This window comes from Cyprinodon variegatus, unplaced genomic scaffold (genome assembly GCF_000732505.1).
Source record: "Cyprinodon variegatus isolate N-32 unplaced genomic scaffold, C_variegatus-1.0 Scaffold603, whole genome shotgun sequence".
Classification (NCBI taxonomy): domain Eukaryota; kingdom Metazoa; phylum Chordata; class Actinopteri; order Cyprinodontiformes; family Cyprinodontidae; genus Cyprinodon; species Cyprinodon variegatus.
Window position 1 is genome coordinate 523,353 of NW_015151056.1, and position 14,989 is coordinate 538,341.

General features: G+C 37.2%; 1 protein-coding gene across 1 annotated transcript in view; it reads left to right on the forward strand.

Annotated features, from left to right (window-relative positions):
* thsd7a (thrombospondin type 1 domain containing 7A) overlaps window positions 1–3,412 on the forward strand; it is a 214,013-nt gene extending 210,601 nt beyond the window's left edge. The window contains exon 28 of the mRNA XM_015392697.1: window positions 1,669–3,412. Coding sequence (XP_015248183.1) covers window positions 1,669–1,759 — 91 coding nt within the window. The 3' untranslated portion in view covers window positions 1,760–3,412. The remainder of the gene's footprint in view (window positions 1–1,668) is intronic.
* Window positions 3,413–14,989: the final 11,577 nt, after the last annotated feature.

Sequence of the window (14,989 nt, forward strand, 5' to 3'; positions counted from 1 at the left end):
ATCCCACTTTTAACAGCAGATTCAAAGTCATTAGCTGAAAGTTACTGATATCAGCCTGGTTGTTTCAGTTTCCTCTGAAGCATGATGCAACACTACCCCCTTGTGTTCAAATGATGACTTACAGTCTATCCCCCATTTCCTGTCTAAGCTTCAGTAAAAATCTTTAGCTTTATTTTAAAATGAAAACATATTATTCATGATCCCTTAATATCATCAGTTTAAACTTAAAGAGCAATGCCTGTTTTGAGAGTTTAATTCAAAACCTTTTCAAATATTTTGGCAAACATATTACTCTTCAATTGTTCTACAATAAACTTAACATATTCCCATAAATATAAAAACATTTCTACAACTCGCTTCTCAGTACTGATCAAGGTGTTGTTTCACATCTTATTGTACAGAGGGTTTTTAGAAAGATATGTTTAAAGGAATCAAGATTTTAAATCTGTAAAACTAGTTATGTGGAAAATATTAGTCTTTGTCATTTTAGATTGTTCTTGGAGGATAATTTTACAGCACATTACTCTGAGACATGACTCCTGCAGAGCTGACAGCTCAGATAAATGGATGGAATCATGTCTTTACATCTGTCTCTAAAGGTCTTTCTTTTCCAGGAGGCAAAAGGAGCAGATCTAGCCAGTGTGGAGTTTTTACATGCAAATTTAATGACTTTAGGCTTTTGTAAAGATTCTTTTGATTCTTCTGAGCCATGTAAGCCACTGCTTGCTTTTTAAACAATTTATGCAAAGACAAACTGTACAGGGACCATTCCTTTTAAAGAGAAAATATTTCAAAATATGTATAATATATTTCTGAAATGACTTAACCTTGTCATATAATAGGACTGTGCAATTAATCTAGTTTATATTAATGTTTTGATTTTGGATCCAATCAAAAAAATTGTAAAACATGTTGAAAAATAATTTTTAACCTGTTTAGTTTTCTTTAACCTGTTACAATTTACATGGTTATTGTTTTTTTGTATAAGATTGCAGAAAGAGACTCTTCAGTCCATAAAAAAACTGTGATAGACCAATCCATGTTGAACTTGAATTATTGGGAATTTAAAAAAACAGGGCTGAATGACCAGTTACTAAAGGCGATGACTAAAGGAGGATTTAGCAAATGACAAACTTTGACTCTGTTCATTTATGTGAACATGGAATTTACAGGTAAATAAATTACAGCCTCTTTTGGTTGTTGCACTAAAATGTGAGAAATTCTTCAATATTATTGGTTGGGACCTTTGTTTATAATTTGCTTCCACTAGTTGCTAAAAGTCAGTAAGTGGTCTATAGAACATTTGGTTTGCATGTATTCTAGGTTTGAAGATTCAAAGAATGTCATAGTGCTTCTGCTGCAACTTAAACAATGTTTTTTTTCTTCCAATTTCAGGATTTTATTTAATACGTTTAAAAATCAGGTCGCAATTGAGGTGGAAAAAAATTCTGAATCATGCTTCAGGTTTTGTATACTACTTTATAATAAAAGAAAAGAAATCAGCAAGGCATTGAAGTTTTAACACTTAAATGAGCTCTCCAGGATCAGCTTCATAACTTCTTTTATTCCATCCTCATTTGCTTGACACTCATCACAGCTCGTTCCATCCCCCTGATCCTGATTGTTAGTGAGTTAAGAGTCTCTAACCTCTTTCAATATTTCTTGCAGCAAAAAGCCAAAGAGACCTCAGAGACAGAGGCAGCAGAACAACCGGCTAAAACCTCTAACGCTCGCCTACGACGGTGACACGGACATGTAGAGCCTCTACACCCGTCAAAGGAGACCCCCTTCATTACGCCATGACAGTGAGGGACATGGACGTTAGAAGCGTGAATGGACACAACAGAAAAAAGAAATCACTTCAAATCCTCTTAGCAAAGACACTGCTGGGTTAAACGGTTTCAGTTGAGCTTGATTAAGTCTTATTCTATTTTTCTTAACCAGAACCTTCATGACCTCCAGCTTGTTGAGTAAAAAGCCTTCTTAACCCCTGATGTGTCCCTTACTGAGACTCAGGAGTGCAGATGGGAGTCTCCATCTCTCCCCCTTTTCCAAACATGGCAGCACCAGATCCAACTCTTTCACCCCCGCGCTTTTCTGCTTGTCCCTGAAAATGCTGAGTAGCTGGAGGCTTTGGACGCTCTGACGGTTTGTATGTTGCCAAAAGTCACCGCAGGGAAGAGGAGGAGGGAGAGTAAAATCTCCATCAAAAGGTTTGGATTCCTTTTTCCCCTCAATCCTCAACTGGGTTTTGACTCAAATCTCTTTTTTTCAGTCTTGAACAAAAGGGAGGCATTTCTTCTCCTTTATTTCTGCTTGATTCAGAGGCACACAGGCCTGTGTTTGTGGGATAAACTGATCCATGTGATGCTGATGAAGAAGCAGCCCGTTATCACTTGCTGGCGGACACCACTGCCTGCCAGCCTCCACCCTTGCTTTGTTTCAGGCTCTACATTGCACTATATTAGTGCAGCATGATATGCATATGTGACTTCTACCTTCTATTGCCATAAAACACTGCCTCTACCACAAACAGAACCACACAGCAGAGGGACGACGAAAGCAACAGGGGAACACAAAACAGTCCAATAAAACAGGTGTGATCCACCAGTAAATATCTGTATAGATTTCATTATTTTGCAGCAGAGTTTTTGGTTTAGTAAAGTAAATTTTTGTGGGTTCTTTTTAGACTCCGTCTGGTGTTTCCACTTTATTTTTACCCAGATGTAAGTGCGTTTAAAAAAAAAAACTGCCAGTTCTAAAACGATTTATTGATTGTTTCCCTGAACTAAAACATGTAGAGGAGAGAGGGAAGTTTCGCAGCAGCTTTGAAAGAGAAACTGAAGCCATTCATGTCATGCAAACATCATTTCTGCCTTAAAGATAATTAAAGAGCTGCTCTGAATATTTGATTAGGCAGATAATATACAGTACAAGCAGAAAAAATGACTAATTTTCCCTCATCTAGGCGAATCAGTTCATCTAGCTTTCACATGTAGTACCCACATTATAGATGCTCTAATGTTACAGTCTCACTACATTGAGATGAAATATATAAAAGATACCCTGTACAAATGAACTATACAATATGTTAATAAGAATATGCCTCTGAGTTCAGTGTAAAAGCAAACTTGTGTGGAGAATGTTTACTTTTTTTCGTGAAATCTGTAAATAACAATGACTTTTTTATTTTTTTGGGAAAAAAAAAAGTATGTGTAAATTTATTTTGTATTGCACAGAAAACGTTAGTTTGATTATTGCAAAGTGGGTGTATGATATTGCTGATTGTTGTAACCATGATGCAAGTTGTATGTTGTGACTAAGAAAAAAACCCGAGGGGAATGAAAAGAGGAAGAGAGGTGGTTGTTCTGTACAGGTTGTTCATATATGGAAAGAATTACTGAAAATAAATGCGGACACGGTTGTCAACATAAACATATTGTGACTGCGTCATTTTTGAAAATGAAAGTGTCTCAAAAGGCTTACCGGTACTTTAAAGGAGATAAAAGAACAAGCAGGTGCAGGGGTAGTTCTAGACCTGTTATAGCCCCTGTAGTAAAGACATAATACCAACTAAATGTATGATGAAAAAATGATATGTGCTAGCATAGAAACCGTACATGATAGGTCCCTTAGACCTATCATTTATTTATAATTTTTTCACTTTTGTTTTAACAATGATGGAAAATTAAGTTGTTGCACTTTTAGCTATAAGGTACTGTGGAGGACTTTCGTGAATTTTTGTAAAGACCTGCGCTCTCATCTTTAAAAGAAAAAAAAAGCACATGCGCAGCCCTGTACTCGCTCCCGAGCATGCACACCCCAGATTCTAGCACTAGCTGTAGCCTTTTTGTCAAAGAAAGTCAAAATCATTTAAAGTTTTATTGTCCATAAATGAGATCAACCACACAGACAAAGGGCGTTGATGACCCCTTGTAGATGCTATGACCGAATGATGCCAATAAGTCTACAAACTTTGTAAAGTTTAGGATCAACGCACTGATGTTTATAATGAATTTAAGAAGGTAAAGCAGCCCTCCTGTATCTACAAAAGAAAAGCATTAAACATACCAGACACTATCTGTCAAAATATAGGAACTTCCACAGGGCAGCACTGATCCAATGACTGCTGGAGAAAGGTACAGTACCAGTGACCATGCACAGACAGGAGGGTGTGGATGGAGAAATGCATTACTACACCTCTACCCTGCAGCCAATAACGAATGCATGTTCTAAAAGAAATGCTCACCACTAGACAGTTCCATTAGAAAAAGGAAATAGCAATTTATTTATTTATTCTCTAGTCATTCATGTGTTTTTGACATTCATGAAAACATTGTAAATATATTACAGATTTCAACATTTAATGGTGTTGATAAAAAAAGTAAAGAATTGTGGGTTTTAAAACATTTTTTTGCTGACAAAAGTTAGGCAAAAACTAGTCAAACTTAGCAGGCTGATGACCGACTCTAGATATGTTACAAAGTTTTGGGAAACACTTAAATGTATAGGGCAAATAGACTACCAGTTAGTTTTTACAGAAACTGTTTTATAAGAGTTAAAAGACTAGTTGTAGCTTAATGATGGCTGCTTTGCTCTTTTACTAGCTAGGTGACTTTCCAATTAAACTGAGATCTGCCCTCTATCAGGACATCCTGAAGGAGAAGGCCAAGCCATCAGTCCATTACATTAATCTCAAGGACACATGGGTTATGGGGCAGGAAAATGATTGAAAGTATAACAGCGAGTTCACCATCGAATGGCTAAAGTTAAAAAGCAAGAATTGGAATGGCCTAGTCAAAGTCAACAACTGAATGATTGATGAAGTGGGACGTCACCTTAAACAATCTGTTACCGAAAATTCCTGCAAAGCCACTAGAAAGACTCACTGCTAGTTGTTGCACGTGCTTGATGTCGGGTTTTAGGTTTAATCCAGTTACTTTTCCAAATAGGGCCAGAATGGATTCTTCATTTAAACTGGATCTAAAGCCAATGTAAACACATAACTCCGACCAGACTATTTAGATCTAAAAAAAAAAGTGACAAAAGTGGGTAAGAGACCAGCCAAATGTAGGTATAAGCTGAGGGGGATAAGCAGGGATGTGAACTGAGTGAGGGAAAGTAACACTCAAACTGATGTAGACATATATCAAATTACCTGTATAAATTCTCAGTCATCTGAGTCATAGCAATCACAACGCTCTACTGGAAGCCGAAATAATTAAAGACTCAGGGACAGGTTTCTAAACATCTTCAGAAAAACTGAGTTTAAGTGACTTCGGTGTTATGATTGGAAAGCTGATCACAACACGCAGAGCGCACACAGCAGCTAGTGATGATTTGTATCTCTGTTAATTTGTTACCTTTTTTTATCAGTGTTAAATTTAAGTATGAGGCCTTTACTCACAAAGCAAGGTATATGGTTTAATTAATTTAGCAGCAGTACTAAATCACTATCAGATATCGGCTGATATGCTCAGCCTATGTATCGGTATTCGATTGGAAATAAATGGATCAGATCTCTCTATCCTAAAAGCATACAGTGCATATTTTTATCTGAAAAAAGTAAATTTATGATCTAATTATTCTTTTAAAAATATATTTTCTGGATAACTACTCATTCTTAAAATTGTAAAAAAAAAAAAAAATATCTTTAAACATTTTCCATACCTGTAAAAAGTCAAAACTAAGAAAAAAATTGAGCATGGAAAAAAAAAAATTAAAAATAAATGCAGTATGGAATATTTCTTGATGTTACAAACTATGTAAAGTTTATAAAATTACACCTTAAAGAATAAATATTTTGATAACATTATTCTAGAGTTATTTAGAAGAGAGAACATTTACAAAAAAAAAAAAAGAAAAAAAGAAACAGAGGTGGTCTAAGTTACACCAGATACGGAATAAAAGCAGTAAAACAACACTATACCTTAAAAAAGGAAGCCAGTTTCAGCTTCATTCAGTGCTTTATTCTTTATGAAGCCTACAAATGAGGTTTTTATTAAGTGGTTAAATATGTATATTGAGTAATCAACTGTTAAAAAATAAATAAATACACAAAAGAACTTCAAACGGTAAATGAATCAGATATCAAAAGGAAAAATAAAAGGTTATAAGGCAAACACATATTTAAATGGAAAATGTGACACTTCTCTTGACATTAAATTTGGGAAGGGGGTCTCAGTGACAAGAGTAAAAGTTTTTTAAAGTATCAAGTTTCAAAGATAACATGCTCTGCACTCCTGCAGATAGAGAATAAAAGATGAGGGCATTTCCTTGGATAGAGAACAAAAGATGCTATCAGGCTGTTCTGCTGGGTCTAATGATTTTAGAGTCTTATCCAAACTCAGGATTGCATTTTGAAAGCCTCATTCATCCCTCTATGAGGTAAAAGGCAGAGTAATCAACATTATATCACTAAATGTACTGTAAATGCAGATTTTTCCAAAGATAAAACATTTTAAATGTATTTTAAAAAGAACACTCAGCCCCTTTGAGGGAAAGTTTTGTTGAAGGGGATTCTTTTTTGTTTTGTTTTTTAAGCTACAGCTCCTTCCAGCCTTATCACATTCCCTGCTGTACTCAGGTCTGGACTACTCTCTATTCTCTGATAAACTAAGGGGCATATATTGATCAGCTGAAACTAATAATGCACAGGTTAATCCTCTAAACGAGTTTGATGAATTTTGAAATTCTTTGCTTGCCTTGGATTTATTTAGAGGCCTCAGAGTATAGGGGCAGAATACATATGGATGCCAATTTTTTTATGTTTGCATTTGTAAAGAAAACTGTATTATTGTTTCCAGTTAGAAAACTAAAGCTAAGAAAATCATATTGTCTCTATGGTGGAGGCACAGTTAACGATTTCCTCTCTTTTACAGATCCAATGAGCAGGTGCCTTTCCAGATGACCACCACTAGATGTCAGCAATTGATGATGCAAACAGAAAAGTTGTGTCTCAAAAATCAATAATGTGAGCCTCCTACCTTGTTCCCCCTCCCTCTTTTCCACTCCATTTCTCTCTCTGTCCTCCCCAACTCTCTCCCTTCTAGTATAAAACATCCCTCCACACTGACAATCAGACGTGAAAGCGCCTCTGTTTTGACTGCAGAGCCAGTTAAAGCAGCAGATGCCTGGATGACCCCTCCTGGATGAGCCTGAGAAGATCCTACCCTCCTTCACACCACCTCTCTCACTCTGAGTCTCCTCCTTAAGTTTAAAAGCTGATAACGACTAAGTCTGTAGGAGATTCTTTCAAGGGTTTTTTTTTTTTCGTTTTGGAAAAAAATGAGAAGATCAGGGGAAGCTGACATGAGAGGGGATGCTCCACAGAGAGGCATGAAGACCACATGTCTGTGGGCCGCAGCTGCTCTTCTGTCACTCATCTCTCTTGTGAGTTAAATGTCATTCTGATTTGACCTTCTTCTGTTATTTATATTCTAGATTTTTAGATTTATATAAATGATTTGTGCACTCCTGAAATAAAAAAAAAGCTTCAGTAAAGCTGAAAGTAATCTTTTCTGATTATTTCTGTGATGATTTAAGCCTTCTGTTCTGTTGTTTTTGACATTAATGACACAGGAGGATCATAGTTCCAGAAAAGTCCTGTTTTTACAGCTTTCTAATACGTTTGCATGCAGACTTATATTTCCACAAAATGAAAGAAAATTGCCTGATTCCTTAAGAAACACCTTCCCCGCTGGATCTTCTTTAGCACCATCCATCCATCCAATAGTTCCCTTTTTCATTTCTCCAATTTGCAGATGTGGTTTGGAGAAAGTATATCTGACAGGGCGAAGGAGAACAGCCTGAGCCCATTATGACAAATACACCAGAATGCTTGCAAGCTCAATGCCTTGACAGTTTGTGACAACCCAATTCCTTTAATCCCCGAAGAGACGGTAACCCTTCACCCACTGATAAATCTGTCAACAAAGCAATCAAAGCGGAGCAGGAGCCACTCCCCTCTTAGACATTAAAAAAAGAAAAAAATTCAACAAACTTAATCCCTACAAACTTGACTGGCCTTAAAAAGCTCCTGTGGTGTTATCTGTGTTTAATTTGCATAGTGATGGAAAGAAGTCAATTACTATTAATTATTCCCTACAACTTAATACCCATTATCGAATTGAATTCACCGTCTTGAAAACCATAAACTCAATTTCACAGCTGACTAAGCGCACTAATCATTTGCCCCCCCTTCCCTTCTTTTCTTATTTTATGGAGGCCATCATGCTTTAAAGGAAAACAATTCCTCGATTCCACAAACAACAACATTCCCTATCATCTGTTTCCCCCTCTGTCACAATATACCGAAGACAAACATTAATTATTAGAGGTGGTCTAATTTCTTTAAAAGAAGCATCATGGAAGAGGGAGCTGATCTCCCAGCATCAGACAGGGGTGTGTGTTTTTTTTTCCAGACTGGGCTGCCAAATTGCTTTGCCATGCTTTAATGGGATGATCATAATTGTTTCGTACTTGCTGCATCCTAAGCTTTCGCCTGCAGCTCCTTCAACAGATTGACAGACCCATGGGAACCTCACAAACTTATTTTGGCCGCCTTTGAACCAAGTCGTGTGTGAAATAATATGATTATGCATTTTTCCTCTGGGTAAGTTGGAAAACTAGTGGCTAAGGATTTTTTTTGCCCCTCTCTTCTCTTCCTTTCTACTTCCTTCTCCTCAAACTGCCCCTCTCTAATATCCTGCAGTCTGTCCGCGTACAGTATTTATCCTCCTCAGAAGTCATGGTGGGTAATCATGCCCTGGTCTCTTAAAGCAAAGCGGTAGCGATATGACTCAGTCTCCTCCTCAGCTGCCTGTGATGTCTCGACACACTTTGTGATTTGTCATCATCTCAGACCCCCCCCTCAGGTAACACTTTGATATCACTTGCTGAATGTGGACCTAAACTCTTAGTGGGTGTCAAATGCCCCCATTTGATCCATCATCTTGGCGACAGGAGTCCAAACCACAGAAGTTAAGTTCAGCCTAAAAAAAAAAACACTCCTTAACTACTTCCTCATCTTAAACATAAAGGTTTCCATACATTCCAGCTTTCAGGTCATCCAAGAGTCCTGAATGTGATTTTAAAATAGGCTTTAGGTGTGAGGTGTGCTTCCTCCTGAAGCAAAACTCTAACCTCCTTACCCTTTAAGCTGATTTGATTTCTAACACCTGAACCCCACCAAGTGATCACATCTCCTGCATCCATTTGTCAAACCTCTGCCTGGACAGCATCTGTTAATTTTCCAAATACACAGCTCCCAATCAGAGCTCCCTCTCCATTCTGTTAAACCACAACTACAAATCTTCCCTCCACACACAGCAACCAACACATCCAGGTAAATGAAAACTGACACACACTTTCTTTCTTCCTCGCAAGGTTTTTGTGTACGAGCCCACCGCAGTGCCACCCGGCTCCTCCGGCGGTTCTATTAACGGTTGGAATTTGTTGGTTGTTTGGGGGTCCGGCCCATAGAATCTTCTCTGAGCTCCCGGGGGAAACCGAGGAGGGGGTGGGGGGGTTGTTTATCTTCCCGTTTCAAAGAGCGGACGCCTGCACCTTATCACAGCCTCGCCAAGAGTAGATAGTATTAAGGTTTGTCCAACAAGCCTGCCTGCATGCTGCGTCTGGCAATCTGAGAGTCGTTTCTTAAAGGACTCCTGCATGCCGAAGCTGTTTGCCGTTATCTCACTGAGGGATTCTGCTTCGCAAGCTGAACATATAGAAAAAATATTAACAGGTAGTTAAATGGGCTTTTCAGGAGGGTTGCAGAATGAACTGGAGGTAGAAATGTAGGAAAAGAAAAACCTGTAAAAAATTATTTGGAGAGTTGTTTAACATCTTTAGATTGTAAGCCCTAAATTTGAGCGATTCTGTGGTTAAAGGTCAGTTTGCCTTAAAAAAATGTTGATTTATATTAATTTGAAAAGAGAGCGTTTTAGGAAAAACAGTTTGAGTGGCTCAAAACATGAAAGGAACTCAAACAGAAATGTTTTACCTGCAGCTTTAAAGCAGCTGGGTTCTTCTATTTGTTATTCTGACAGATTTTAGAACGTGGTTAAACTTTTGAATTGTTTTTTTTTTTTTTATAGCTTGTCTATTCCTGCACATTTTGAGCTTAAAAAATAAAGTGTGCTTTTAATTCATTGAAACTGGCAAAAAGTTTTATCCGTAGTTATTTTATGAGATGCAGACGCAGGATGATGCATCTGCGATTTTTAACAGTTTATGGACGACAGGGAACCTTTGTCAGGGTTTGTTCTGGTATTTTAGGAAGCAAAAAGAAGGATTCCAGTCTTATGAGTGATGCTGATAGATGCTGATATTGTGCGCTAATGAAGTGAAGACTGTAGCTGCTTAATAATAAAAAGTGTTTAGATTCTTTCATTGAAGACATTTCTATGTGGATTTCCTTTTCCGAGTAATTAATGTGAACATGTTTCCTGGTTCTTTGTTGTAGGCGTTAATATTTACTTAGTCCCACTACATTGGTTTTTATACTTGTAAGATATTTCATGGTGTGAGTTTTAGATTATTTATACATTTTTCTTCTCTGTAGTGTTTTCTCTTTGTAAATTAACTGACAGATTCATCACTTAGCCTTCTTAATCAGACCCACATTGATTTTTGATGATGCAGATCCCATTTTAGTGATGGATTTCCCTTGATATAAATATATATATTTTTAATGTTGCAAAAAAACTTAAAATAAAAGTGAACTTGATCTGGTTCCTAAATGATCTTCAGCTCAATCTTTCCAGACTTAGCAAATGTTTTAGCATTTATTTTCCTCTGCATTTCGATACGGAATAAGCTAATTGACTGTATGATCTGGTGAACTGTAAAGTGCCTAGAAATGACATGTGTTGTGAATTGGCGCTATATAAATACATAAACTGAGCTTTAACTCAATCTTTTTTCAGGGTAATATTTATGCCTGTCTTATTTTTAACACTTATAAAGCTTTCATCTAATGACATGTTTTAGATTGAGTTTCTGTTATAAATTTCATTTTATGTTTTTAATAATAAAATTTTACAGATTAAAGAACCTGATCTTTACATATTTAGTTTCTAGTAGCGATTTGGTGCCACTTTTTAAAGAGGAAATGTCTGTTGTAGTTACAGTAAAAAAAAAATCTATAGCTATTTCATCGCAAGGTTAAAAATAAAGTTATAACTCAAGTTTTATACAGAAATAATCAATACAGTCCAACAATACAAATACTTGGTTAATTGAATTCCACTTTGACTATTTGCCAAACAACATAAATGTACCAAGAAAGTTTAAGATATTATATAAACATTCTGGTGGTTTAAAATATTTAAATTAAACCATCTTGGCTGCTAGACTTTAGGACCACATTGGCCAAATGGTAAAAAGTTTCATATGAAGATAATAATGAAGATTAAGTGTAGGTGTATTAAGTGTATTAAATAGCAATTTCACCTTTAATAAACTTGGGAATCTTGTTTATCCTTGTCTTATATTCATAAAAACGATGTATTGACAAACCAATATCAGTTAAGCCCAGAGTTATCAAAGTGTGACTGTTGACCTTTACGCTGCCAGCTTTGTTGTTCCATCCTGCAGTTTCTCTTCACTCCACTCGGGAGTATCTCTTTCAGGCACATTCACGCCTCCGACACACACTCCCTTTGTACCTCGCTCAAGTGTTTCTCCAGCCGAGCATAAGGGAATCTTGGCCCGCCGTGTGCTGGTGCATTCAGTCGAGGTGTTGCGGATGTAAACGTTGCTTAAATCAGGACTGCCTCAGATCTGCCTAATCTCCCCAGGCTGGATTACAGGTTGGGCTCTAATCCGTGAAGTGGGGGTCTCTGTCAGTGTGCTTCCCTAATCCAGAGACTGTCAGGTGCTTTAGATGAAAGCTAATTGCATGTCACAGTTTGGGGACCAAACATAACGCTGGCAACAACAGTGCAGAGCTTCTGGAGCTGGGAATTAGGTCTGAGGATGACTGGGCACACACACTTCAGATGTACTCAGGAAAATGTGATCATCTCTGAAGAAAAAAAACAGACTTTCACTCATATCGAACATTAAGTTACTCAAAACAAAGAGTAAAATATTGTTTTTATTACTTAAAAAAGTGTGCGCCAGTGAAGTTCCTGATAAGAGCTGTATGTTACAAAAATATTCACACAAACACAAGTCCTACTTCCAGTGATAAGTCTGACAGGCATTTAAACCAGCTTTGACTTGCTCACTAATATCCTTGGATCTGGTTTCAGGATTCCACTGAGAGCAGAAACCCAGTTACAGCGACGCATCAGTAATTACTGAGCTACCAAAACGATATTTCATTTGGTGATTAGAGACTACAGTCTTTCAACAACTCAGAATAGATATAGTCATGAGAAATAAATGAGCTTTACAGCTTGGATTGCCAGACAAAGGTCCATTAGGAGATAGTTTATTCTTTTACGATTACAGAAAGGGTCTAAAATAAATTAAACAGGCGTGGGAGCAGTTTTGCTGTCATTTGACCTTGGTATTTCCTGCCAGATCATAAACACATTGTTCAAAGTTATCTGCTGTAATTTCCTTTCAAATCGAACCATTTCAATATGTTAAATAATTATAATATATATTTAAATTAAAAGAAAATAAAACTTTTCTCCCTCCTCACCAAATTCCCTGTGTCTGTAATGAATACATCCCTATTGAAGCTAAAAAAAAATTGTGTTTAATTAACATTTGAACTGTAAAACTTCTACTTATCTACCTGTTCATTTTATCTCCATACGTTTCGCTCTCACTTTTGGCTAAGACTAATAGTTTCTATCTTTAAACACATTTATATTTAACTCTCAGCACTAGGTTGCTGAGAAGAAACATTCAGGTTGAAAGATCACATTGCCAGAAATCACCGTTTGCTTTCATCGGGACATCTGTCATCGAGGCCTCTTCAAAACAACTGGAGGCCATCTTTTCAAACTGCTGCACTCCGAAGCAAAGCGCATGAAATGAACGCATGCTTCTGGAGGAGGATCACAGCTCCTACTACAGTTTACTCTCTGAGAACACTGCACACAGTCTGACCTACACTGCTACAATGTCATTCTTTGAACTTTCGCAAAGAGAGAAGACCTTATTCCCAGCACATCGATCGCAGGGTGAAAAGTACAAAATGTAAACGCTTCGACCAGATGGATCTACTGTCACACTGGCTGGCTGCCGGGTGGACATCACTGTCACGGGTCTCTGTGGGGTGTGAGGGAAATCTTCGCGCTCTCATCTGTGTGATTGTTAAACGAGAGGCAGAATGAACCATCAATCATCCATTCAGGGCACATTCGGCAGGTAATAGTCCGCTGTTGGACCACGTCTGCAAGACGCTCGTCATTCATCTCAGTGTATAACAGAAACACCCCTTTAATCTTGATTAAGACATTTTCACATGTGTGAGATGTAGTTATACCTTTAAATGATATGTTAGAGGAGCTGACGGGGGGTGGGAGCACGGCTGTAGCTGCTGCTGTTTTCTTGGTGTTCACCAATATGGATCATAGATAAATACGGGATTATCTAAATTTTTTATTTTTTTTTAAAGATTCTGCTTCCATACATCCAGCTATATAAATCTCAAAAATGTTTTGCAACATTCACAAGAAAACTTGACTTTTACATACTATTTTAGACCGACTTACAGTAATGCAGTCGAAAAGAAAAATAACTACAGCAATAAACCTAGCACACCCACCATCCACCGCTATTTGGTTGGAGGCTAAAAGTGTGATATTAAATCTAGAGTTTGAAAGTAATTTACAGAAAAATTTACATAAGTTTTTTTTTTCCTTCTCTTTTTTAATTACTCTCTTATATCCATTGTCATTTTTTTTTATTTAACTTGACTCTTATTTAATACAGATACATGTATTTTTGGAGCAGCTTGATTTGCAGACATTTTTTAGAATAAGCTGAATTGATCCTAAAGCTTTGAAACTTTAGTTTAAGGATCTGAATTAATTGTTTCTTATAATGAAAATCTAAATTCTAAACATAAGCATTAGAGATCTTTTAACAAAGCTAACAAACTGAATATGTAAAGACTTCTGATGCCTTCACTGTTTTACCATTCAGAACTAGTTTTGCTTGGGTTTGGGAATATTGCTCCAATATAAGTGGGAATGTCAAACCTGATTAAATTTTTATTGTAGCTCCACCAAACATATTATTCATAAAAAAAAAACTTAATTGATTAGCCATTCTATTTATCAGAAAACTAGTACACCGTGTGGGCTGGCAGCTTGTTCAGGTCAGACTTTGCCCTTTGTCTTCTTACTCCTTGGATAGGCTTGAGCCTCTTTTCCTGTAATCCTGAACTGGAATAAAGGAAGTTGCAGACATCAGATGAATTTTACATTCCCAGCCAACCACCATTTAGACTTAATATTTCACCTCACATGCAGGGTGGAGAGGTATTTGATATACTGCAGATTTTGCAGGTCATTCCAATTGCAAGCCACGTAGAATTTACTTATTTTTTTTATCATAGGTTGTTTTCAGTAGTGGGTAAGTGAGTCTAATCCGATAAATTCCCTAAGTCCATTTGTGTGATTTTTACATATTTCATTTCCACTACATAACAGAAGTACAGTGTTTCATTTTCGGTGACATCTAATGGACAGACAACACACTGCAGTGAAATGAGCAAAGGGACCATGCATGTGGTGGTATACTTTGCTACTAACAGTCTTTGTGACTGTGACCTCAACTCTCTTCAGGTCATTGATCAGGTCCTGCTGTGTAGCAATTTGTCTATCCTTCACCTTCCTGCTGATTATTGTTGCCCCACTAGATGAGATCTACCATAGAGCCGCACACTAAGTTGGATTGACTGACTTCTTTAACTTCTTCCATTTTCTTACAACTGCTCCAACAGCTGTTTCCTTAAGCCGTTTGCCTATTTCCCTGTAGCCCATCCCATCAGGTCTACTATTCTATCCCAGAAGTCCTT